The sequence below is a fragment of the Coregonus clupeaformis genome, unplaced genomic scaffold (assembly GCF_020615455.1).
Source record: "Coregonus clupeaformis isolate EN_2021a unplaced genomic scaffold, ASM2061545v1 scaf0335, whole genome shotgun sequence".
Taxonomy (NCBI): domain Eukaryota; kingdom Metazoa; phylum Chordata; class Actinopteri; order Salmoniformes; family Salmonidae; genus Coregonus; species Coregonus clupeaformis.
In genome coordinates this window covers 67,501-93,591 of record NW_025533790.1, presented here as the reverse complement: position 1 = coordinate 93,591, position 26,091 = coordinate 67,501, and the positions used below count along the sequence as shown (strand labels likewise).

Sequence of the window (26,091 nt, the reverse complement as noted above, 5' to 3'; positions counted from 1 at the left end):
TGTGCATGGTGATGTTCGGCTTGTTTGCGGCTGCTTTGCCATGGAAACCCATTTCATGAAGCTCCCAACAAACAGTTATTGTGCTAACCTTGCTTCCAGAGGCAGTTTGGAACTCGGTAGTGAGTGTAGCCGAATCCACTAATTTGAAGGGGTGTCCACATACTTTTGTATATATATATATATATATATATATATATATATATATATATATATATATATATATATATATATATATATATATATTGTATTTCTAGCTGTCTGATGGAATTTGCTTGTCCTGCACATGGTAAAAACCCAGAGTGCATTGAGTGAATGTTGGAAAAAGATCTTGGTTCCTTTCTAAACAGAGCAATGTGAATGCAAAGAGGACTCGGACCACAAAATTGGTGAAGTGAACTGGCAAAAGAGTTGAGTCCTCATTCAAAGGCAAGGGCAGTGTGAATACAAAGAGAACTGAGTTCTTGAGCTTTCTTTTTACCCCAGAGTACACTTTAAAGAGGACTGAGATCAGTTATTTTAAAGAGGCCTATATGTGAAAACACCCTCAGACTCCTGTGACGCCTCACCTCAACACTCACACAAGAACTAGATGACGAGCCCCACCCAACCCAGTGTCAAATGAGCAAGAGAGCAACGGTTCGTGCCACAAACCGCTGTTTTGCAGACAAGAGCCTATAACTGCAAATATAGCCATGCTACACCCAGCCCTTCTGGGCTAGAGACCTACTGACTTATTCATACCTGGTGTCAGACTTGGTACAGTGAGTTCGGCTGGATGCCACACTTTTCTGATTGTCCCTCTACGGGACAGAGGATTGAGTATTACAATCCAAAACACATGAGTAATGATGATAAAATAACAGGTATTTCATCGTATGGTATAATATGTATATAGGTAAGAATTCTATTTCCTTACAAAATATCTGAAATGTTTTGCAACAAACCTCATTGGAGCCATTCCTCTTCCTCTGGTGGAGAGGAATAGAACACATAGAACAGTGTTCATCTAGGGTTCCATCACTGTCAGCTTTCCTCCTGTTCAGAAAGAGAGAAAGAGAGCGAGAGAGAAAAATAGACATAGAAAAGTTGAAAGAGAGAGACAGAGAGAACGTGAAAGAGAGTTTATGCTATGTTTATGTTTCTTCTAGATAAAAAATGTATGAACGCTCTCATTCAGAACAAAGACAACATCATGTTTCTACAGCTATTGTTTGCACAATGACATGCAGTAACATACAGTACATTTCCCTAATTAAAGCAAAAAAAACTTTAGTATTATAATAAAACATGTCAGAACCAGTCATCATCAGCATACATTATGTAATTCATTTGAATTGCTTGGAACCTCTACTAATTTCTATGACCAGCCAGAGTAGAGTCCTTAAAATATGTTTCATTTAGTACTTTTAAGGCAATTTGCTCTGACAGTTCTGAAGTCATGTCCTTCACTGCTGTAATTTCTTTCCTCCAGAGTAATGTTCTGTGCTGTTTCTCAGGCTGTGTCCCAAATGAAACCTATTGTATTTCTATTTTAGCGCACTACTTTTGTGCAGAGCCTTGGTCAAAAGTAGTGCACTATAAAGGGGGAATACGGTGCCATTTGGGACAAAAGCCTCTGCCGAACCAGGGACCTAAGAATAGCCTCCTACCTCACGGTCTCGTTGCTTTCTCTGGCAGCAGCAGAGCCAGGCCCACGGTGGGTCTCCATCTCCATCTCCACCTCCACCACACCCCCGTCTCCTGCCGTCTTCTCACCCAGCATGGAGCGCCGTTCCTGGGGGTCTGATCCACCAGAGCCCCCTCTCACCTCAATGTCCTGGTAACACAGTCAGAGGGGAGAGATTAGAGAGTGAAGATGGATGGTGTTGGGTAGCGATAAAAGAGCCTTATAAATATATTGTGTCCTCCTCCCAGAGTGCAAAGAGCCTTGGCGTGACCCTGGACAACACCTTGTCGTTCTCCGCTAACATCAAAGCGGTGACCCCGATCCTGCAGGTTCATGCTCTACAACATTTGCAGAGTACGACCCTACCTTACACAGAAAGCGGCACAGGTCCTAATCCAGGCACTTGTCATCTCCCGTCTGGATTACTGCAACTCGCTGTTGGCAGGGCTCCCTGCCTGTGCCATTAAACCCCTACAACATATCCAGAACGCCGCAGCCCGTCTGGTGTTCGACCTTCCCAAGTTCTCTCATGTCACCCCGCTCCTCCACACACTCCACTGGCTTCCAGTTGAGGCTCGCATCTACTACAAGACCATGGTGCTTGCCTACGGAGCTGTGAGGGGAACGGCACCTCCTTACCTTCAGGCTCTGATCAGACCCTACACCCAAACGAGGGCACTACGTTCATCCACCTCTGGCCTGCTAGCTCCCCTACCTCTACATAAGCACAGTTCCCGCTCAGCCCTGTCAAAGCTATTTGCTGCTCTGGCACCCCAATGGTAGAACAAGCTCCCCCACGACGCCAGGACAGCGGAGTCACTGACCACCTTCCGGAGACACTTGAAGCCCTACCTCTTTAAAGAATACCTGGAATAGTATAAAGTAATCCTTCTACCCCCCCCAATAAAAAAAAAAGAAAAAAAGTGGTTGTCCCACTGGCTATCATAAGTTGAATGCACCAATTTGTAAGTCGCTAAATGATGTAAATGTAAATGTAAAATGTAGAGTAGCATAAAAATATCACTAATTCTCTAACAACTAACTACTCTATAACTCGTTAAATCATTGATCATGTTCTAATGATTGATTCACGGTCACTGCCCCAAGCTTATAAAATGACTGATAAATATATGAGCTTGGTATGCAGATGATGTGATCTAGATTCAGAGGGTTTTTCACGTCGCAGCTCTCTCTAAATACACTATCTATCTTCCTCTGCTCCTCTGGCCTATCAATCATTCATGGTGGTTGAGATGTGGGTCAGAACATACAGGAACAAACACTACATACATTATCAGACACCCAGAAAAACAAGATGACATGGTAATAATGATAATACATGCAGACACAGGGTGCATCCCAAATGGCATCCTGTTCCCTTTATAGTGCACTACTTTTGACCAGGCCCCATAGGTCATAATCTGTCTGCGTCTCAGATGGAAGTAGTACACCATATAGGGAATAGGGTGCCATCTGAGACAGATTGTAATTACATGTAGACAGTGACCTGACCTTGTGTTTATGTGTGAAATGTCACGTCGTTTTGATGTTGTCTGGTGTTGCTTGGATCACTATGTACATACACAAGGTGAAGTCACTGCACACACACACACACACACACACACACACACAGAGATATCTGTCCATCACCTTCCATGAACACTGGATTACCTCCTGCTCCTGTGTGGTTGACACCTCTCGGAGTTCCTCTTGATCCAGCTCGTTATGTGTGTGTGAGTCTGGACCGCTGTGTGTGTGTGAGTCCGTCTGGCTATGCGTGTGTGAGTTTGTGTGTATCTCTGGCAGTGGTTCTGGTTCTGAGGACGGTGCTGGTTTTAGAGCTGCCACACTGAAGGTTGAGGGCCAGGTCTCTACTGACTTGCTGAAGGAGGAGGACCACGGCGATGTCTCCACGTCGTTCTCTGGTTCCTCTACAGGGCCACAGTCATCTGTATCCGGGTAGAACAGATCCATGGGCTCCAGAGTGTCCCTCACTGTCATTGGCTCCTCAAGGGCAGATCTAGAACTCTCGTCAGCATCACTGTCTGTATAGAACAAGACTATCGGTTCACTTTCAGACTCCAAAGCACCCCTCCTCTCAGTGTCTGTATAGGTCACATTCACAGGCTTGGTTTCACTCTGTTCTGGGTCGGCCATTTTGTCCGCTGTCTCTTCAACAGCAGAGGCCTCTGTCTCACTATGACCGCCATCAGTATGATCCCCTGTGTCCTTCTCTGAGTCTCTCTCCTCCTGGCTAGGCAGTACCGCCTGAGGAACCAGCCCAGTGAGGACCGATCCAGGGTTAGGCTCCACAAAGGCCTCGATGACCTGGGAGATGGGGACGTCATAGTGTGGGTAGTACACCATGTCAAGGGGTATAATGGAAACTAGCTTGCCCTGATGGGGGACCTCCACTACTGTCTCTGTGTTGTCTCTGGCCCCAGACCCAGTAGCATCCACCCTGTCATGTTCCTTTTCTGCCCCTCCCTTCTCCTTAGGAGCTACCACATTCACTTCAGCATCTCCACCACAAGAGGCCCTCTCACACTTTTCAGTCCTCTCAACCAAGCCACCTCCAGGGGGCCCACACAGGTCTGGGTCTTCATCCCCAGCTTCCGCCTCTATCTCAGGGCTATGGTTCCCTTCCTTACCGGCCTCTGTTAGGAATGTGGAACTCTGCCCACCATCTGTGCAGGCTGGAGTTTGCCCAGTATGGCTCTGCTCCACTGGGTCCAGACATTGTTCTGAGGGGCCCCCCAGGATGGTCCGACTCTGGTCCATCTCCATATATGGTTGTGGATGCGTCGACTCTGTGACATCATTAACCTGAGTCGTAGTGTTCTCCTGTGACTCTATGTGGCCATTCGGAACATCTTTTATCTTCTCTTGTGTTTCAGACTCTTCTGTGACCTGCTTGTGCCTTTCCTCTGACCCCGCCAGGGACCGCTCCCCATCTCTGTCCCTCTCTGACAGAGAAGTAGTCTGTCTGTATTCCGTCTCTACTCCGTCAGTCACATCACTTTGACCCTCTGCTTTATCTGAACGTTCCTTAGCTAACTCTTCCTCAGGGTTTCCAGCCTTCCTGGAATCTGTAGATGGTTCCGCCGTTTCATTCTTGGCACATTCTGATGTCCTGTCTGTCATCTCCGGGATACTGTCCTGCTGATTGGGCTCTTCCTGCTGTGTGATGTCAGAGCCCTGCTTTGATTGGCTGATTTCCTCATGTTGAGGAGAACACACAGCTCCTCCTCCCTCACCCTCACACACACTCTCACCCTCACACACACTCTCACCCCCACACACACTCTCACTCTTCTGGTCAGAGTCAGTTTCCTGAGGCTCGTCAGAGAGCTCTAAAGATGGCCGCCCCTTCTCCTCGTTGACTCTGTTACTCTGACCTGTACTTGTGTTCATTAGTTCTGAGTCACTTTCTGTGCTCTCTGTTTTGTTCTTTCCTTCTCTTTGATCAGGCTCCTGCTTGGCTGCCTTGTCCTCACTCAAGTCCAGAATGTAGCTATACACCTCCTCCTCCTCCTCTTTCTTCTCCCCCTCCTCCTCCTCTGTCTTCCCCCAGTTCTCCTCTCTCTCTGGGTGTGTTCTGGACCTGTCCTGTGTGCTCTCCACTGAGCTCAGAGAGTAGTTTCCCTCGTCAATAAACAGCTTCGGAATCATGTCCTGTTCCTCATCCTGGGGTTTCCTCGTCAGCCCCATAACCAACGGCAACGGCTCCTCCAGGTCGGGCGTGATCCCCTGAGGGGTGGAGGGAGGGATGTTTATGTCCCAGGATACCCCGCTGTCGCATAGCGACCCGTCGCTATGGCTCTCCACAAACCTGTCTGGAGTCACCGCCTCATTTGGATGGCCCTCCCAGCAGGAGTCTGGCGAACCGACGACAGAGTCACTGATTGGTGAGTCGCAGGACACAGAGCCGATGACCGAGTCGACGAAGGAGGGCTGCGGGGAGCTGGAGGTGGAGACAGTGAAAACAGGGCTGGGGGTGGACCCTACCGACGAGCCATCGTTGACCCAGGAACGCTCCACCGCGGGCGGGGACGTGGGAGACTTGAGCTCCTCGGAGACGGAGGAGATGAAGATTTTGGGTGGGGGCTGGACCCAGTCTCTCCGGACCACGTAGGGCCTCTCTCTGTCCCGGCTCCGGTGGACGCCATTCCTCAGGTCGTGGGAGGAGTCGTTGACGCGACAGCTGAGTCTGCCTGACGACACACTCCTCTGTATCACATCAGATACATTTTCCTGTGGCTGAGAGAGCGAGAGCGAGAGCGAGAGCGAGAGCGAGAGCGAGAGCGAGAGCGAGAGCGAGAGCGGAGCGAGAGAGAGAGAGATCAGGTCATCTGTGGTTTGTTTATACTACATATCATATTTTGATCATTAGATGGTTGTCATGCAGACTCTGAATATGTTCCAAATGGCACCCTACTCCCTATATAGTGCATTACTTTTGGCCAGAGCCCTATGCACACTATGCAGCCTCTCTCACCTCCTCCATCCCAGGAAAGTGCTCAAGGAACTGGGACACATAGGTCATGATGGACTGCTCGTCTGGAGGGTTGATGGTAACATCTATGGAGATTTTAAAGTGGGAATTATAAAAGAGGGACAACGGACTAGTCGAAAATCTTCTAATTGACACGGCTTGTCCAGCATAATTGTAGCCTGGTTCCAGATCTGCTTGTGCTGTCTTGTCAACTGCTATCTATGGCCACTGTAATGTCAAACAGTTTGGCATGACAACAGCCATAGGAGTTGGCTATACAGCACACACTGATCTGGGACCAGGCTAACATATTTGCCCCTTGTGGGAATGAATAAAGTCTTATTTAATTGAACTGAGTTGGAATTGAATTGAATAATTGACCCTCTGGTTCCAGTAGTCTGGGTATGCCCAGGCTGTAGTGGGCTGTCCTGAAGGCCTCCTCTAGGTTCTCCCTGGCTGTCCTCAGCAGAGCTCTCCTCATGTCCACCAGGCTGGGGTCTATAGACTTAATGACAGCCAGGAAGGCCAGCCCACTGGTCCAGCTCTTCCCAAAGTCCTGCACCACCACACCGTACCTGACACACGCACGGACACACACACAGACAGACAGGACTCAGCAAGTCAGCAACAACACTTAAACATGATGTCTGGCAAAACTGCATTGCAGTCAAACTTGTGTGTATGTATAGTACTGTATTTGCTGTTGCCTGTACTGGACTTTCAGGTTAATCAAATAACCTATCCGATTTGTGAGATCATCTCTTATGAATTTGATATATGATTGCTGTCCAATCACCACTCACTTCCTGGTTCGTCTCTGGACCCACTGCAGGAGCGTCTTGATGGGCTTCCCATGATCCCTCATGGCGATGGAGCGCGGCCTCTCATCAGAGGGCGTACTGGAGTGGGAGGTGTCAGAGTCTGAGCTGGTGGGGAGCGAGGAGAGGCTGGAGGATGAGGGGAACTTGCTCTTAATGTTCCCTGTCAGCTCCTTGATCTGAGAGACAGAGGAGGCCCTTATTTCATGATTTTAATATCTTCGAGAGAGAGAGAGAGAGAGAGAGAGAGAGAGAGAGAAAGAGAGAGAGAGCGCAGTGGAAAGACAGAGGTAAGAAGAGACAGAGAAAGAGAAGGAAAGAGAGAGAGGTATCTTCTAGAGAGAGAGAGAGAGAGGGGGGATAGAGAGGGAGAGGGAGAGAGAGAGAGAGCGCAGTGGAAAGACAGAGGTAAGAAGAGACAGAGAAGGAAAGAGAGAGAGACTATCTTCTAGAGAGAGAGAGAGAAAGAGAGAGAGAGAGAAAGAGAGAGAGAGAGAGAGAGAGAGAGAGAGAGAGAGAGAGAGAGAGAGAGAGAGAGAGAGAGGAGAGAAAGAGAGAGAGGAGGGAGAGAGAGAGAGAGAGAGAGAGAGAGAGAGAGAGAGAGAGAGAGAGAGAGAAAGACTTTACCTGGAAAAACAGGATGATATTCCAGATAAGTCCGAGAACGATGGAAGAGTTGCCATCGGCAACATCTGCAGCGTCAATACTGACCAGCTTCACCTGCGCAGGTAAACACACCCAGGTAAACAATCCAACCAATCAACAGGATGTTTAGACAGTTGTGGTGTGCTAGTCAGTCCCTTCTGCAAGGGCTTTCCCGCATATTATGTGAGGGCTTGCAAATGTGACCAATCACGCACTGTTTCTGCATAAAACAGTCTAATCATCACAATATTAGCGCATAAAACTGACCCATCACCGCCGTACAAAGAGAGGGCTCGCAATGTCAACCAATCATTGCACATTTACCTCATAATATGGTTCAATGAAGCCACACGTCACCAAACCTTTTTACTCGTCAGCGCATTTTCGCAACAAATTGGACAAAACCATTGCATATTGCCATGCAAAATGTCAGAATTGCCGCAGCAATATCAAGCATTATTGCCCGCAAATATCACAAAAAATCCCGGGGAAATTCTGGAGGGACTGGCTAATACGCTAAACAAGATTTCAAACCAATATCATTGAAGGGTATTAAGCTGCTTTTCTGAACCCTCTTTTACAATTTCAAGATATTTATTAGACACATCCAGTCTTTTTTTTTTTCTTTTTTTTTTAATAGGGGTAGATCAGCTTAATATTGCAGATAGATTGTAACTTCCATCAATGTAATTGTCTGCATCACTTCCAATCCCCCATGTTTTATATATATATATATATATATATATATATATATATATATATATATATATATATATATATATATATATATATATATATATATATATATATATATATATATATACATATACAGTGGGGAGAACAAGTATTTGATACACTGCCGATTTTGCAGGTTTTCCTACTTACAAAGCATATAGAGGTCTGTAATTTTTATCTAGGTACACTTCAACTGTGAGAGACGGAATCTAAAACAAAAATCCAGATTGATGATTTTTAAGTAATTAATTTGCATTTTATTGCATGACATAAGTATTTGATCACCTACCAACCAGTAAGAATTCCAGCTCTCACAGACCTGTTAGTTTTTCTTTAAGAAGCCCTCCTGTTCTCCACTCATTACCTGTATTAACTGCACCTGTTTGAACTCGTTACCTGTATAAAAGACACCTGTCCACACACTCAATCAAACAGACTCCAACCTCTCCACAATGGCCAAGACCAGAGAGCTGTGTAAGGACATCAGGGATAAAATTGTAGACCTGCACAAGGCTGGGATGGGCTACAGGACAATAGGCAAGCAGCTTGGTGAGAAGCCAACAACTGTTGGCGCAATTATTAGAAAATGGAAGAAGTTCAAGATGACGGTCAATCAACCTCGGTCTGGGGCTCCATGCAAGATCTCACCTCGTGGGGCATCAATGATCATGAGGGAGGTGAGGGATCAGCCCAGAACTACACGGCAGGACCTGGTCAATGACCTGAAGAGAGTTGGGACCACAGTCTCAAAGAAAACCATTAGTAACACACTACGCCGTCATGGATTAAAATCCTGCAGCGCATGCAAGGTCCCCCTGCTCAAGCCAGCGCATGTCCAGGCCCGTCTGAAGTTTGCCAATGACCATCTGGATGATCCAGAGGAGGAATGGGCGAAGGTCATGTGGTCTGATGAGACAAAAATAGAGCTTTTTGGTCTAAACTCCACTCGCCGTGTTTGGAGGAAGAAGAAGGATGAGTACAACCCCAAGAACACCATCCCAACCGTGAAGTATGGAGGTGGAAACATCATTCTTTGGGGATGCTTTTCTGCAAAGGGGACAGGACGACTGCACCGTATTGAGGGGTGGATGGATGGGGCCATGTATCGCGAGATCTCCCTCAGTAAGAGCATTGAAGATTACATTTACATTTTAGTCATTTAGCAGACGCTCTTATCCAGAGCGACTTACAGTTAGTGAACACATACATATATATATATATATATTTTTATACTGGCCCCCCGTGGGAATCGAAACCACAACCCTGGCGTTGCAAACGCCATGCTCTATCAACTGAGCTACATCCCTGCCGGCCATTCCCTCCCGTACCCTGGACGACGCTGGGTCAATTGTGCGCCGCCCATGAGTCTCCCAGTTGCGGCCGGCTGCGACAGAGCCTGGATTCGAACCAGGATCTCTAGTGGCACAGTTAGCACTGCGATGCAGTGCCTTAGACCACTGCGCCACTCAGGAGCTCCAGATGTGTCGTGGCTGGGTCTTCCAGCATGACAACGACCCGAAACACACAGCCAGGGCAACTAAGGAGTGGCTCCGTAAGAAGCATCTCAAGGTCCTGGAGTGGTCTAGCCAGTCTCCAGACCTGAACCCAATAGAAAATCTTTGGAGGGAGCTGAAAGTCCGTATTGCCCAGCGACAGCCCCGAAACCTGAAGGATCTGGAGAAGGTCTGTATGGAGGAGTGGGACAAAATCCCTGATGCAGTGTGTGCAAAACTGGTCAAGACCTACAGGAAACATATGATCTCTGTAATTACAAACAAAGGTTTCTGTACCAAATATTAAGTTCTGCTTTTCTGATGTATCAAATACTTATGTCATGCAATAAAATGCAAATTAATTACTTAAAAATCATACAATGTGATTTTCTGGATTTTTGTTTTAGATTCCGTCTCTCACAGTTGAAGTGTACCTATGATAAAAATTACAGACCTCTACATGCTTTGTAAGTAGGAAAACCTGCAAAATTGGCAGTGTATCAAATACTTGTTCTCCCCACTGTATATTCCCCTTTATTACTTTCCAACCCCGCCACCATTTCCCCACTTGGAGTAAACTAGTGAACAACAACGCCTAGGCCTCCACTTCCAGCCCATACCCACTATCTACATTTTATGGACACAGTCAATTTTACAGTAATTATATTTTGTTTGTTCTTTCTCCTGAACTACTCTACTCTCAACCTCTCCGATCATTTCCATGATGTCCATCCGGCTTGCCTCCATATGCCATATCTTTCTAACTGTGCTCCTTCACAAAAGCTGTTATTAGTCCCATCCTTCAATTCCATTCAACACCTCCCATCTATCTTTTAACACCATCCATATAGGATTTCTATTTGCCATATATATTTCAACTGTTCTGTGATGTCTTACAAAAGTTCTGAACCTTTCTATTCTCATTGTTTCTACAGATTGTGAATTGAAAATAAACATTTTTGCTAATAGTATTATTATGTTATTGATCGATTGACTATGACTTTTCAGATCACCCAGTAGTGCTATCTGCAGGGTTAGCTCCAGGTAAATATTGCAATCCTTTAGCCATTCCTGGACCTGTGTCCAAAAACAAGCTACAAATGGACAGTACAAAAACAAATGATCTAATGATTCTGTCTCTTCGCAGCAAAATCTGCAGAGCTGGGAAGATTGTATTCCCCATATAAATAACATTCTATTGGTAGCAAGAATTGTATATAATAATTTAAATTGAAAGATTCTAAGTTTTGAATCCGGTATCGTTTTGCGTATCAGTTCATAAACACTATACCATGGGATCGATACGTCAAAAATCTCTTCCCAACTATTTTGCAATCTACAGTGGGGAAAAAAGTATTTAGTCAGCCACCAATTGTGCAAGTTCTCCCACTTAAAAAGATGAGAGAGGCCTGTAATTTTTATCATAAGTACACGTCCAGAAATCCAGAAAATCACATTGTAGGATTTTTAATGAATTTATTTGCAAATTATGGTGGAAAATAAGTATTTGGTCAATAACAAAAGTTTCTCAATACTTTGTTATATACCCTTTGTTGGCAATGACACAGGTCAAACGTTTTCTGTAAGTCTTCACAAGGTTTTCACACACTGTTGCTGGTATTTTGGCCCATTCCTCCATGCAGATCTCCTCCATGCAGTGATGTTTTGGGGCTGTCGCTGGGCAACACGGACTTTCAACTCCCTCCAAAGATTTTCTATGGGGTTGAGATCTGGAGACTGGCTAGGCCACTCCAGGACCTTGAAATGCTTCTTACGAAGCCACTCCTTCGTTGCCCGGGCGATGTGTTTGGGATAATTGTCATGCTGAAAGACCCAGCCACGTTTCATCTTCAATGCCCTTGCTGATGGAAGGAGGTTTTCACTCAAAATCTCACGATACATGGCCCCATTCATTCTTTCCTTTACACGGATCAGTCGTCCTGGTCCCTTTGCAGAAAAACAGCCCCAAAGCATGATGTTTCCACCCCCATGCTTCACAGTAGGTATGGTGTTCTTTGGATGCAACTCAGCATTCTTTGTCCTCCAAACACGACGAGTTGAGTTTTGACCAAAAAAGTTATATTTTGGTTTCATCTGACCATATGACATTCTCCCAATCCTCTTCTGGATCATCCAAATGCACTCTAGCAAACTTCAGACGGGCCTGGACATGTACTGGCTTAAGCAGGGGGACACGTCTGGCACTGCAGGATTTGAGTCCCTGGCGGCGTAGTGTGTTACTGATGGTAGGCTTTGTTACTTTGGTCCCAGCTCTCTGCAGGTCATTCACTAGGTCCCCCCGTGTGGTTCTGGGATTTTTGCTCACCGTTCTTGTGATTATTTTGACCCCACGGGGTGAGATCTTGCGTGGAGCCCCAGATCGAGGGAGATTATCAGTGGTCTTGTATGTCTTCCATTTCCTAATAATTGCTCCCACAGTTGATTTCTTCAAACCAAGCTGCTTACCTATTGCAGATTCAGTCTTCCCAGCCTGGTGCAGGTCTACAATTTTGTTTCTGGTGTCCTTTGACAGCTCTTTGGTCTTGGCCATAGTGGAGTTTGGAGTGTGACTGTTTGAGGTTGTGGACAGCTGTCTTTTATACTGATAACAAGTTCAAACAGGTGCTATTAATACAGGTAACGAGTGGAGGACAGAGGAGCCTCTTAAAGAAGAAGTTACAGGTCTGTGAGAGCCAGAAATCTTGCTTGTTTGTAGGTGACCAAATACTTATTTTCCACCATAATTTGCAAATAAATTCATTAAAAATCCTACAATGTGATTTTCTGGAAATTTTTTTCTCAATTTGTCTGTCATAGTTGACGTGTACCTATGATGAAAATTACAGGCCTCTCTCATCATTTTAAGTGGGAGAACTTGCACAATTGGTGTCTGACTAAATACTTTTTTCCCCCCACTGTATATGGGACGGCTGTCAATCCCTTGGTCCTTAAATGAACTGATATACCTTTTTATTTATCATAGTTTTCCTTAACCAATTATGTTTTTTAATGCAAGGCCGACAGACAAGTTCCTTACTTTCTCCTCCTTCCACTTTCCTCTTCCATTTTTGCGGTAAGGCTGCAATTATTTGGTTGTAATTTTGGGTAGAGCAGACATTTCCATATGTTTTTGTTAGCTGCATGTGCGACATAACTCCACCAGTCCTACCGATGATATCATTTACAAAGATTATACCTTTTTTTTTAATTTTGTCAAAAAAAAAAGTTTTTTTGTCAATTAGTATATTTGAGTTTAACCACAATATTTGTTGCATTATTTGTTCTGTCGTTTCTGGAGGATTAAATTGAAATTGCAACCAACTTTCTATGGCTTGTTTTAGAAATAGTGATATCTGGGAGATGAATTCCTTTTCAAATAACTGAAAGTGAGTGGTTTTAATCTGAATAAAGGGAAAAAGGCCATTCTTGAACATTGGGTGAGACAATCTTACTAATTTGCTAGAGAACCAGTTCGGATTTAAGTATAACTTTTATATGACTGAAGCTTTTAGTGATAGGTCTAATGCTTTAATATTTAATAATTTCTGTCCTCCGAATTCATATTCATTATATAAATAGGACCGTTTAATTTTGTCTGGCTTGCCGTTCCAAATAAAATGGAATATTTTTTTCTCATATAATTTTAAAAAACTGTTCGCTAGGTGTAGGCAAGACCATAAGCAAATAGGTAAACTGGGATAATACTAAAGAGTTAATCAGGGTGACTTTTCCACAAATTGACAGGCACACACCTTTCCATGGTAGCAAGATCTTATCTATTTTTGCTAACTTTCTATTATAATTTATTGAAGTAAGATCATTTATTTCCTTTGAGATATGTATTCCGAGTATATCCACATCACCATCAGACCATTTTATTGGTAAACTACATGGCAATGTAAAAATTGTATTTTTTATTGATCCAATACGTAATATAGTACATTTGTCATAATTTGGTTGTAATCCAGAGCGGTTAGAAAATGTATCTAGATCCTCTATGAGGCTGGGAGTGATTCTAGTTGTGGATTTAAAAGAAAACATGAATCATCAGCGTACAATGACACCTTTGTTTTTAAGCCCTGGATTTCTAATCCCTTGATATTATTGTTGGATCTGATTTTAATAGCTAACATCTCGATGGCCACAATAAATAGATATGCCGATAGTGGACAACCTTGTTTCACTCCTCTTGACAGTTTAAAACTTTCTGAGAAATAGCCATTATTTACTATTTTACACCTAGGGTTACTATACATGATTTTGACCCATTTTATAAGAGATTCACCAAAATTGAAATGCTCCAGGCATTTATATATAAACCCCAGTCGTACTTTATCAAATGCCTTTTCAAAGTCTGCTATGAATAGCAGGCCTGGTTTCTCAGATTTTCCATAATGTTATATTGTTTCCAATACTTGCCTTATATTATCTCCAATGTATCTTCCTTGTAAAAAACCTGTCTGATTAGAATGAATAATATCCGACAATACCTTTTTAATTCTATGCGCTATACATTTTGCTAACATTTTTGCATCACAACACTGAAGTGTAAGGGGCCTCCAATTTTTTTAATGGACTGGATCTTTATATTTTCCACTTGTATCCTGTTTCAGTAATAATGAGATCAGACCTTCTTCTTGAGTGTCAGATAATCTACTATTTACATAGGAGTGGTTAAAACATGCTAATAGCGGTCCTCTTAGTATATCAAAAAAGGTTTGGTATACTTCGACTGGTATGCCATCCAACCCTGGAGTTTTCCCAGACTTAAAGTATTTAATTGCATCCAGAAGTTCCTCCTCTGTAATTTCACCTTCACATGAGTCTTTCTGTTTGGCTGTTAATTTTACATTATCAATATAAAAATAAAAAAAACACATCCAGTCTTGCCTGTGATATTCATAAGTGATTGCCTGTGATATTCATAGGTGATTGGCTGTGATACTCACATTTCTCTCCTCCAGGAAGGTAAGGACCTTAGCGATGTTGTTCAGTCTGAAGATACGATGTGAGGACTGCTTCCATCCATGAAGCTGGAGGAGGACATCCACCATACAATGATCAACAGGTGTGTTGTTAGTTAGCTACTGATCACAAACTCAAACACAATCTTTAACACATGACTTCTCCATATCAAGCATATCCATGGCTTGCCTCACAATTGGCACCCTATTCCCAATATAGTGCACTACTTTTAACCAGGGCCCATAGGGCTTTGGTCAAAAGTAGTGTACTACATAGGGAATAGGGTGCCATTTGTGACACAATCACAGTCATTAATCAGCACTACCTCCCTACATAGTGCCCATAGGAAATAGGGTCTAATTTGGGACGCATCCACATGAAACAACAAACCACCACTAACTGAATACTGTGTGGATGGTGTAATATTGTTTGAAAGGGAAATCTCACCAGCTTGCATCCGGACAGTTCCTCCAGCAGAGCCATGAGTATCCTTCCATCCTGAATATCTCTGAACAGGTCATTCACCTCCATCGGAGGAGTGCACTGAGGAGAGGAGAGGAGAGGAGAGTTCATTTTTCAACAGCCCTGATGATGTAAAAATTTAAACACATTTCAGTCTTCGTTTGATGATGCTAAACAGCTAAAGTGGGTATGTCTGATGTCTGATGACTGATGACCGCGTCCCAAATGGCACCATTTTCCCTATATAGTGCACTACTTTTGACCAGAGTCCTATGGACACTATCTAAGGAAAAGGCTGCCATTTTGAGACGCAGCCACAGTACCACCTATACAGCATTAGGGGGAAGTAAATCCACTGGTGGTCCTCTGTAGCTCAGCTGGTAGAGCACAGCGCTTGTAACACCAGGGTAGTGGGTTCGATCCCCGGGACCACCCATACACAAACATTTATGCACGCATGACTGTAAGTCGCTTTGGATAAAAGCGTCTGCTAAATGGCATATTATTATATTATTATAACATTTACACATTCTATCAGATTAGCATTTACCGACTAATTCATTTGTTACATTGTCTCTCTCTGCACTAGCAGTTCCTCTGCATCCATCGATCATTTATATGGCAGAGGGAGAGGCAACAACTATTTGTTTGTGTGAGGGATAGACTCGAAGTGTTGTCAGAGAAAAGGCAGTAAAATACAAATTAGGTGCTTCTGACATGTAAAATAACCCAGGTTCAGGAATTAGTCTGCGTACTGTGGTGAGATGGGCCCAGGTTCAGGAATTAGTCTGCGTACTGTGGTGAGATGGGCCCAGGTTCAGGAATTAGTCTGCGTACTGTGGTGAGATGGGCCCAGGTTCAGGAATTAGTCTGCGTACTGTGGTGAGATAGGCCCAGGTTCAGGAATTAGTCTGCGTACTGTGGTGAGATAGGCCCAGGTTCAGGAATTAGTCTGCGTACTGTGGTGAGATAGGCCCAGGTTCAGGAATTAGTCTGCGTACTGTGGTGAGATAGGCCCAGGTTCAGGAATTAGTCTGCGTACTGTGGTGAGATAGGCCCAGGTTCAGGAATTAGTCTGCGTACTGTGGTGAGATAGGCCCAGGTTCAGGAATTAGTCTGCGTACTGTGGTGAGATAGGCCCAGGTTCAGGAATTAGTCTGCGTACTGTGGTGAGATAGGCCCAGGTTCAGGAATTAGTCTGCGTACTGTGGTGAGATAGGCCCAGGTTCAGGAATTAGTCTGCGTACTGTGGTGAGATGGGCCCAGGTTCAGGAATTAGTCTGCGTACTGTGGTGAGATAGGCTTCATTTTGGGGATTTTTTTGGGTTGAACTGTAGCAGGGTTGGGGTCAATTCCATTTCAATTCAGTCAATTCAGGAAGTTAACTGAAATTCCAATTCCAATTATTTCTCATAAAGAAGCATTGAGGACATTTGTAATTGTAGTCCCGTGTAGCTCAGTTGGTAGAGCATGGCGTTGGCAACGCCAGGTTCGTGGGTTCGTTTCCCACGGCGGACAAGTATGAAAAAAATTTGAAAAAAAGTATGAACTCCTTCTGGATAAGAGCGTCTGCTAAATGACTAAAATGTAATTTCAGTTTCAATGGAATTGACCCAAATCCTGATCTGTAGACTGACTTACCTTCTCCAAATGCAGATTCATCCATCGTGTGAACGTCCTCTTCTGAACGACTTCTCTTTCAACTGAAACAGAAAAGCAACAGGAAGAAGTGAATATGGTGGCTGTGGATAAGATATGGGAATAAAGAGAAGAGACTAGCAGCATCCAAACTGACTCATTTAAGACAACAGCCTCTAGTACCAGACTATGTCCCAAATTACACCCTATTCCCTTTATAGTGCACTACTTTTGACCAGGAACTGGTCCCAGATCTGTTTGTGCTCTTGCCTACTCCATTGTCAAGCCAAACATGACGATTGCATAAGGAGTTATAGAGATTAGAAACAGACTGACCCAGGCTATAATAATGTGCCATATCAACAAACAAAAAATAGCCAGCAGCCAATTAAATCATCCTTTTTCATTCTCTAAATACCATTCATGTTCATGACAACCTTATTTGCCCCGGCCAGCCACCAGGCAATTCTCACATGGGGTCATCTCTTCCTTCCTCTGGTGTGAGTTTGTTGTAAATGAGGCATTTATTCACACATGTAAGAGCTCCTTCACAGCTTCACCCCATTGAGCCAAACACAAGCAGCTGACTGCAGCTGAGACCCAGACGTACTGCTAGTCCTAATCTCCAAACAAAGTTTCATCTGGATTTTGTACACGATTCCTTCTTTGCTGCTATCACTGGACCCCGAGTAGGCCTCACTCTAAGACAATGCTCTCTCTCTCTCGCTATCTCCCCCCCCCCACCCCCACACACTCTCTCTACTCTCTCTCACTCTCTCCCTCTCTGTCACATCTGAGTGCTCAAAGCTGTCGCCAAACCCCAGACCAGCCCCAGCCCCTGGCCCAGACCAGACCAGACCAGCCCCTGGCCCAGACCAGACCCTGGCCCAGACCAGACCAGCCCCTGGCCCAGACCAGACCAGCCCCTGGCCCAGACCAGACCAGCCCCTGGCCCAGACCAGACCAGCCCCTGGCCCAGACCAGACCAGCCAGGCTCTTTGTGTCCTTAAGGTTTCTGGCTGGTTGCTGGCTGGTTGCTGGCTGGTTGCTGGTTGGTTGCTGGCACTGGGAGAGCTGGAACGCTGGGAAATGGCCCCTTCATTATAGAGACATGCACTATACACACACAGACGGTGACACTAACACACACACACATCCACTTAGACACACAACACACACACTTTCAGACAGAGACATGCAGACACAGAGAGAGAGGGAGACACACACACACACACACACAGTCACACACACAGTCTCACACACAGTCTCACACACAGTCACACTGCAGTAAAAGCAGGCTCCTGCTCTTGCTCTGGGAAAGAGGTTCAGTCGCAGGCAGGAGGACAGAAACCCCAGGAGGTTGCAGAAGAAAGCTTAGTAATTAACACTGAGCTCTTCATCTAGTTCTGTTTGTAGTATCACACTAAGCTTATAATATTATTAACCATCATAAACTGATGTTTACATTCTGTTCTGTTCTGTTATATTCTAGCCTCTTTGTTCATAGCCTAAGAACATGTTGAGCTCATAAATAAAGTGCTGTGTAATTTATTCTTGTTTAGCTGTTATTCACAGTAATACACAGTACATAGTGCACACCTCTCCTCTGATGAGGGCAGTGATTTGTGTGGTCAGTTAGCCACTGTGAGAAAACACCCATGTCATGACAGGCTAGAGAACTAAAACACACCGAAACCCCAATAACCATGGCCATCCATAACTCACCGTTGATCTAATTTTCCAGGTACATGATCCAAATTTCTGCTCTGGTGTCTGTTAGGAATAACATACTCTGGGCCAAATAGGAAGGTCCTCTGCAGAGAGACTTACTGTAGCGGGTGTGTTTGGCAGTTTTATGAAATATTTTGTCACGCTGCTTCCAGACCCACTCAGATACCTCAGTCTGTTAGAGTGTGTGTGTGTCGCTGTGAATGTGTATCATTGCATGCTGGTGGTGATTTATAGGATGTGTGCGGCTGTGCGCCTAGACCTTCTAACTAGACCATTCGTTTATTGTTCCGTCCAAAAAACTAAGTGGACAACATCAGTCTGATTCCAGGGAATGACACCTAACGTTTTGGCAACAAGAGATACATGGAAAAGAAGGATCCAGTCTCTCTCTCTATCTCTCTCTCTCTCTCAGCGATGTGTCCGACTCAGATTCCTATTGATTATCACTGTCCTTACAACAGTCACCTGGAATGTCCCCATTCTAGTATGGGAAGGGGAGGGGAGGGGGGAGTGTGTGTGTGTGTGTGTGTGCGGGAAGGGGGTCATACTGTGTGTGATAAGATATCTAGCTCTGACCCAGCCTAACCTTAATCCAAAAACAGGCACTAGTTTACATGAGCACAATGTTCTCAACAGTCCTGTTTTGGTTTCCCCTCTCTTCTTCTCAGACAGTCAGATCATGGTGAATACATACTCTATTTTCTATATGCTGTATCCCAAAGTCCTGATGTCACATCCTGAGAGACACAGGTGAATGCAGAGCGGTGACATTATTCCAGATCTCTGGCTGCACTGCCATTAAAGATGAGGTCATTCTTTGTGTGGAACTAAGGCATACCAAATGGCACCCTATTCCCTATATAGTGCACACATTTTCAACAGAGCCCATTGGGGTCTGGTCACAAGTAGTGCATTATGTAGGGAATAGTGTGCTATTTGGGACTCAAACGAGGACCAGTACCTCTCATCTGTCTGGCATGTTAAATGCAAGCTCACTGTTGTTCACTATGAATGTCCATGTGTCAACGTGTACAGTTTGACACGCAGTTCTCTATCTGCCCTCATCTTATCCTGGCTATTGTTAGTTTTGGATGCAGCTCATATCTTATTAGATATGTTAGTTGCCGTGGATAGTCTTTCTATTGTTAGGATTTATCGGGTTAACCCAATATCGAGGAGAAACTGAAGCCTCAACGTCTGCAGCGGAAATGTCATGGCAATCTAATAAAAAGGGGTTTTGTGTTCGAACAACTGGAGAAGAGGTGCTAACTTAAATAATCGAATGATGCATCAGAAGTTGAGACGCGACATTCTCCATTTAAAAACAATCTCTTCAGATATTCAGTAGGAAAGTGTGCAAGAAGCAAGTGTAAGAGACTAAAGCCGGGATCCAATCCGATAGCGCTAAGAGAAAAGTATCCGATCCAATATTGACATCCTTTTTAAGCAACATATTTCCCTTCACTGACCATTGAAGTCAGTATGATAGATAAAATAACAACATCAAAGTCCAACAACATAACAAACAGTGCATTATTACCACTAATTAACAAAAGAAAGTGTGATTGAGGGCGATCCTGTCAGCAGCTAGTGCCTCTGCAAAGTTCTGCCTCACTTCTAGCCAATTAGAGCCTGTGAAGAAGAAGGGGAGGGGGGGGGGGATCTTCCTCCCTGGGTATCAGAATGCTTCCAGATGTCCTGATGTGGCCTGCCTCCCAAATGGCACCTTATTCCCTACGTAGTCCCCATGGACCCTGGTCAAAAGTAGTGTACTGCTTAGAGAATAGGGTGCCATTTGGGACGCAGGCCTGTTTGACTGCCTGACTGGTACCACCTCCTACGCACCTCACAACAGTCGGAAGGAACAGAGAGTACAGAATCTGCTTTGAAAGTAGGAGAGAAAGATTAAATAAATGTGCTTGATGGATGGATGGATGCTGGGTTCACCCACCCTCAATACATCCCTCCTGTTGAGTTATGTTGCTTTGCATTTCAAATCAGGTCCTTGGTTTGGTTTCGTCACAGTCTGTACTGTTCAGACTGCAGAGCAACTACTGTATACAACTGTGAATAACAAAGAGGAGCTTTCAGTAAAATATTAATTCAAAAACTGCCATGATAGGGGATTCCCTTAAGATACTGCTGCTTGTGTCGTAACCAATGGGGTTATATAACTAGAGGAATTGCTGGTGTGTATATCTCTTTTTAGAGAGCCTTTCCTTGTTCTATATAGGCCTCACCATCCGTGTCTAATTGAGAAATGACTGTCTTATTCTTATGTTTGGGATTAGCCAATGAAATGCAGCGAATTTCTCTGTAGGAAGATAATGGAATACAAATAGCTATTCCCAACAGGGTATGGTTACCATAGAAAAGGTCCCCAGTGTTAATATAAAATACACACCTTAAAATGCGGAATCTGGGGGCCTCCCGAGTGGCGTAGCGGTCTAAGGCACTGCATTGCAGTGCTAGAGGTGTTACTACAGACCCAGGTTCATTCCCGGGCTGTGTCACAACCGGCCGTGGCCGGAAGTCCCATAGGACGGCGCACAATTGGCCCAGTGTCATCCGGGTTAGGGGAGGGTTTGGCCGGTGGGGGCTTAACTTGGCTCATCGCGCCCTAGCGACTCCTTGTGGCGGGCCGGGTGCCTACAGGCTGTCGCCAGTTGAACAGTGTTTCCTCCGACACATTGGTGCGGCTGGCTTCCGGGTTAAGCTGGCGGGTGTTAAGGAGCGTGGTTAGGCGGGTCATGTTTCGGAGGACACATGACTCCACCTTCGCCTCTCCTGAGCCCGTTGGGGAGTTGCAACGATGAGACAAGATCAAAATTGGGGAGAAAAAGGGGGGTATTTAAAAATATATATACACTGCTTAAAAAAATTAAGGGAACACTAAAATAACACATCCTAGATCTGAATGAATGAAATAATCTTATGAAATACTTTTTTCTTTACACAGTTGAATGTGCTGACAACAAAATCACACAAAAATTATCAATGGAAATCAAATTTATCAACCCATGGAGGTCTGGATTTGGAGTCACCCTCAAAATTTAAGTGGAAAACCACACTACAGGCTGATCCAACTTTGATGTAATGTCCTTAAAACAAGTCAAAATGAGGCTCAGTAGTGTGTGTGGCCTCCACGTGCCTGTATGACCTACAACGCCTGGGCATGCTCCTGATGAGGTGGCGGATGGTCTCCTGAGGGATCTCCTCCCAGACCTGGACTAAAGCATCCGCCAACTCCTGGACAGTCTGTGGTGCAACGTGGCGTTGGTGGATGGAGCGAGACATGATGTCCCAGATGTGCTCAATTGGATTCAGGTCTGGGGAACGGGCGGGCCAGTCCATAGCATCAATGCCTTCCTCTTGCAGGAACTGCTGACACACTCCAGCCACATGAGGTCTAGCATTGTCTTGCATTAGGAGGAACCCAGGGCCAACCGCACCAGCATATGGTCTCACAAGGGGTCTGAGGATCTCATCTCGGTACCTAATGGCAGTCAGGCTACCTCTGGCGAGCACATGGAGGGCTGTGCGGCCCCCCAAAGAAATGCCACCCCACACCATGACTGACCCACCGCCAAACCGGTCATGCTGGAGGATGTTGCAGGCAGCAGAACGTTCTCCACGGCGTCTCCAGACTCTGTCACGTCTGTAACATGTGCTCAGTGTGAACCTGCTTTCATCTGTGAAGAGCACAGGGCGCCAGTGGCGAATTTGCCAATCTTGGTGTTCTCTGGCAAATGCCAAACGTCCCTGCACGGTGTTGGGCTGTAAGCACAACCCCCACCTGTGGACGTCGGGCCCTCATACCACCCTCATGGAGTCTGTTTCTGACCGTTTGAGCAGACACATGCACATTTGTGGCCTGCTGGAGGTCATTTTGCAGGGCTCTGGCAGTGCTCCTCCTGCTCCTCCTTGCACAAAGGCGGAGGTAGCAGTCCTGCTGCTGGGTTGTTGCCCTCCCTACGGCCTCCTCCACGTCTCCTGATTTACTGGCCTGTCTCCTGGTAGCGCCTCCATGCTCTGGACACTACGCTGACAGACACAGCAAACCTTCTTGCCACAGCTCGCATTGATGTGCCATCCTGGATGAGCTGCACTACCTGAGCCACTTGTGTGGGTTGTAGACTCCGTCTCATGCTACCACTAGAGTGAAAGCACCGCCAGCATTCAAAAGTGACCAAAACATCAGCCAGGATGCATAGGAACTGAGAAGTGGTCTGTGGTCACCACCTACAAAACCAGTCCTTTATTGGGGGTGTCTTGCTAATTGCCTATAATTTCCACCTGTTGTCTATTCCATTTGCACAACAGCATGTGAAATGTATTGTCAATCAGTGTTGCTTCCTAAGTGGACAGTTTGATTTCACAGAAGTGTGATTGACTTGGAGTTACATTGTGTTGTTTAAGTGTTCCCTTTATTTTTTTGAGCAGTGTATATAATAAAAGGCGGAATCTGGGATTACCACTTTGTTGTTGCTTGAATCCCAGATTGCCCCTTTAAAGGCCAAGTGCAGTCAAAATTATTTTTGTTCTGTGTTTTGTATCATATTGTACAACAGTTGATGAAACTAACAAAAATTTGACCAGTGTTATTTCCTGACAGTTGCTGGTTGGAAATATAATCTACAAAGGACCTTCTATAAATCAGCAGGTTTTGCATGGGTGAAGTTTTGCCTTGCCTGGTGACATCACCAGGCAGTAAATGAGTTAATAGACCAATAATAAATAGAGTTCCAAACCTCTCTGCCAATAACAAGTAGTTTTCAGGTGCCTTTCCTCTTCCCCTCCCCACTCAGACCACTCCCAGACAGTCCTAGTGAAACTCTTGCTTGATAAAATGGAAAACTATTACAGTAAGGTACTTAATTGTTACCCAGAAATGATTTGATATTGAGATAAAAATTTATGCATTAGGCCTTTAAAAGAAAGAGTCGTGGAAATGTTTGCTGAAGTATGCTTATGTAAACGAACATGACTCAAGAGGAACTGTGCATTTGTAGTCTGCATGCCTCCGTAGGGAAAGATTGGCGCAAAAAATAAATAACCAATAACCTATTTCATTTCTATCCGTGATCTATATTCTTTGACAGCTAATCAATAGACTAGTTCACACAGAGGTTTGTGAAATCAATTATCCATCCATCCATCTAAAAGTGTAATTTAATTCTCCCCCCTATCCCCTATGTACTGCACTACTTTTGACCAGGGCCCATAGAGAGCCCATATGGAATAGGGTGCCATTTGGGATACAGCCTCTGTTCAAACCCTACCTAAAGCTGAGTGCCGGGAAACCAACATGGACGATACCGGGAAACCAAAACACAAAAGCATTTCCATATGCAAACAATTCCAGGATTTTGCATTGCATCTAAATGTGATTCGTGAGGTTGCTACCCATTGGTATAACGTCACTGTAGTCTCTATCAGAAATAAAAAGACCAAACCACAGCAGAGCACAGTTTCCACTCCAGCTGTTACGAGTCACAAGCACCTACATGTCTGACTCTCAGGTGAACTTAGTGTGTGTCTTAAATAGCACTCTATTCCCTATATAGTGCACTACTTTACCTATGGGCCCTGGTCAAAAGTAGTGCACTATAAAGGGAATAGGGTGTCAATTGAGACACAGTCAGTGTGTTTGTGAGGTCAAAACTAGTTTTTTTTAACTGCAGGTAGGTTCCTTTTACGGAGATCAGAGAAAAAGTGTGGGCTCTACCGCTCCGTGCCTTGGGTGAAGAGGAGTAAAAGGCAACAATCTGCTGATTGATTCCTCAAATCATAGAGGTCTTCTTTGACAGAGGCGTTACGTTTAAGAACAAGATGACTGCTCTCAAAGATAAAGAAAATGTCAGCCAAACTGGCAACTGAATAGTCTGAGGAGATAAAGAAGAGACGTGCTGATGTCACAGTCTGCATCTTCCACATTCCTTACGGACTAAACATCGAAACAAGACAATCACAAGTACAGACACAATGACAACAAAAGATACAAAAGACAAGCTTCCACAAAACTAGATAAAGGATACAAATCTCTTCTGCATTTTGAACCAAAACCAACCAAACAAAGCCTATTGCAATACCATTGTATGTACTGTGCTCTTTGCTCATGTACAAATCAGTTAGTTGGTGTGATTTTGGTTAAAGAAGATGAGAGGGGCGTTCATTCATTATTTATGCATATGCTATACTGTTAATTGGGCATATTCCTAATGATCCAGTATTTCATCATAGATTAAAATGCATCAGTAATGACTATATAAAAAATTGTATTAACATAAAAAGTCAAGTGGACAGTAAATGAGATCACATGGAAGGAGAGCAATAACTTGAGAAATCAGGTGGAATCGTCGCTGGTGAAACGAAGAAGGAAGAAAAATATCCAGCATGCATCTGTCTACCTCTTCTCGGATCATACCTGTCTAGCTACCCTGAGGGCTACAGGTCAATCTGAGAACAACGTCTCTCAGAAACAATCCTTGCTATTTATAAAAACAGAGCTGTAGGCAGAGAGAGCACAACCCTGCTTTGTCATCATCACTGTAATCCATGAGGGTAACTCAACTTATTCAACTGTGGTCAAAGTTCTGTTAGTCCGTTGGTAGAAACACCTGCATGTAATAACATTGGCCTCTTATACAAAGAGTAGAATTCTCTCTCTCTCTCTCTCTCTCTTGTATTTTAGAGAGGAAAATGCAGTCTTATAAAACAAGTCATTTTTAGAAGCAGAAACTGTAACTTTGGACTTATCATCATCAAGAAAGTACTTAGAGTAAATGAAAAATAATTGGCTTGGACCATCATCCTGGAACTCTTGATGTCTTGTCATAGCAATATCTCCGCCCAATAGAACACCACCGCTTGGAGGAAATATTAAACTTGCTTCTTTAAAGATAAGGAAACCAGTCAGTTGAGTTTAATCAGTATTCTTTCATACAATCCTCATTCACTGTCTGGCTATGTCAGCAACAGTATGCTACACACACACGCGCTTAGTACTTGTCAGCAACAGTATGCTACAGTATGCTAGTGAATCCATCACTGATGGGGTTAACATGGCTTACATAACAGCTCTTCTGCGCATGCATCCAGCTCTCAGCTGCATATTCTTCAGCACACACACACATACACACTACACAAACACTAAACACACACACATTACATACACATGCTTGGTACATGTCAGGGAAGTCAGCCACTCATGCATGCTCCACAGAGAACAGGGTCCATGGACTAAATCTAGATGTCAGAACTGGGAAGACTTCTGCCGCACACTTATGGCCTCCTGGAACCTCGCTACATCAGGGATGTGGAGGAAGTGGAGGAGGAGCAGGGGCAGATGAAAGGGGTTATTTCTCCCCGTTCTGCATTGAGAAGAGAAGAAAGAGTCACGTGACCTTTATTCTGCTTTTCTTTTACACTTATACATAGAGG

The 26,091-nt window shown here is 44.5% G+C and overlaps 1 protein-coding gene and 1 non-coding gene across 2 annotated transcripts in view; one reads left to right on the top strand and one right to left on the bottom strand.

Moving 5' to 3' along the window:
* Positions 1 to 26,091, bottom strand: part of LOC121544676 (calmin) — a 37,725-nt gene that overhangs the window by 3,809 nt on the left and 7,825 nt on the right. Inside the window, exons 2-12 of the mRNA XM_041854735.2 lie at positions 16,921 to 16,982; positions 15,265 to 15,360; positions 14,802 to 14,885; positions 7,607 to 7,699; positions 6,965 to 7,158; positions 6,543 to 6,736; positions 6,165 to 6,247; positions 3,338 to 5,926; positions 1,650 to 1,816; positions 945 to 1,035; positions 742 to 800 (exon numbers count right to left, since the gene is read on the bottom strand). Of these exons, the coding sequence (XP_041710669.1) occupies positions 742 to 800; positions 945 to 1,035; positions 1,650 to 1,816; positions 3,338 to 5,926; positions 6,165 to 6,247; positions 6,543 to 6,736; positions 6,965 to 7,158; positions 7,607 to 7,699; positions 14,802 to 14,885; positions 15,265 to 15,360; positions 16,921 to 16,982 (3,712 nt within the window). The remainder of the gene's footprint in view (positions 1 to 741; positions 801 to 944; positions 1,036 to 1,649; positions 1,817 to 3,337; positions 5,927 to 6,164; positions 6,248 to 6,542; positions 6,737 to 6,964; positions 7,159 to 7,606; positions 7,700 to 14,801; positions 14,886 to 15,264; positions 15,361 to 16,920; positions 16,983 to 26,091) is intronic.
* Positions 16,724 to 16,797, top strand: trnaa-ggc. The gene has a single exon. It is a non-coding gene; the product is annotated as a tRNA-Ala (tRNA).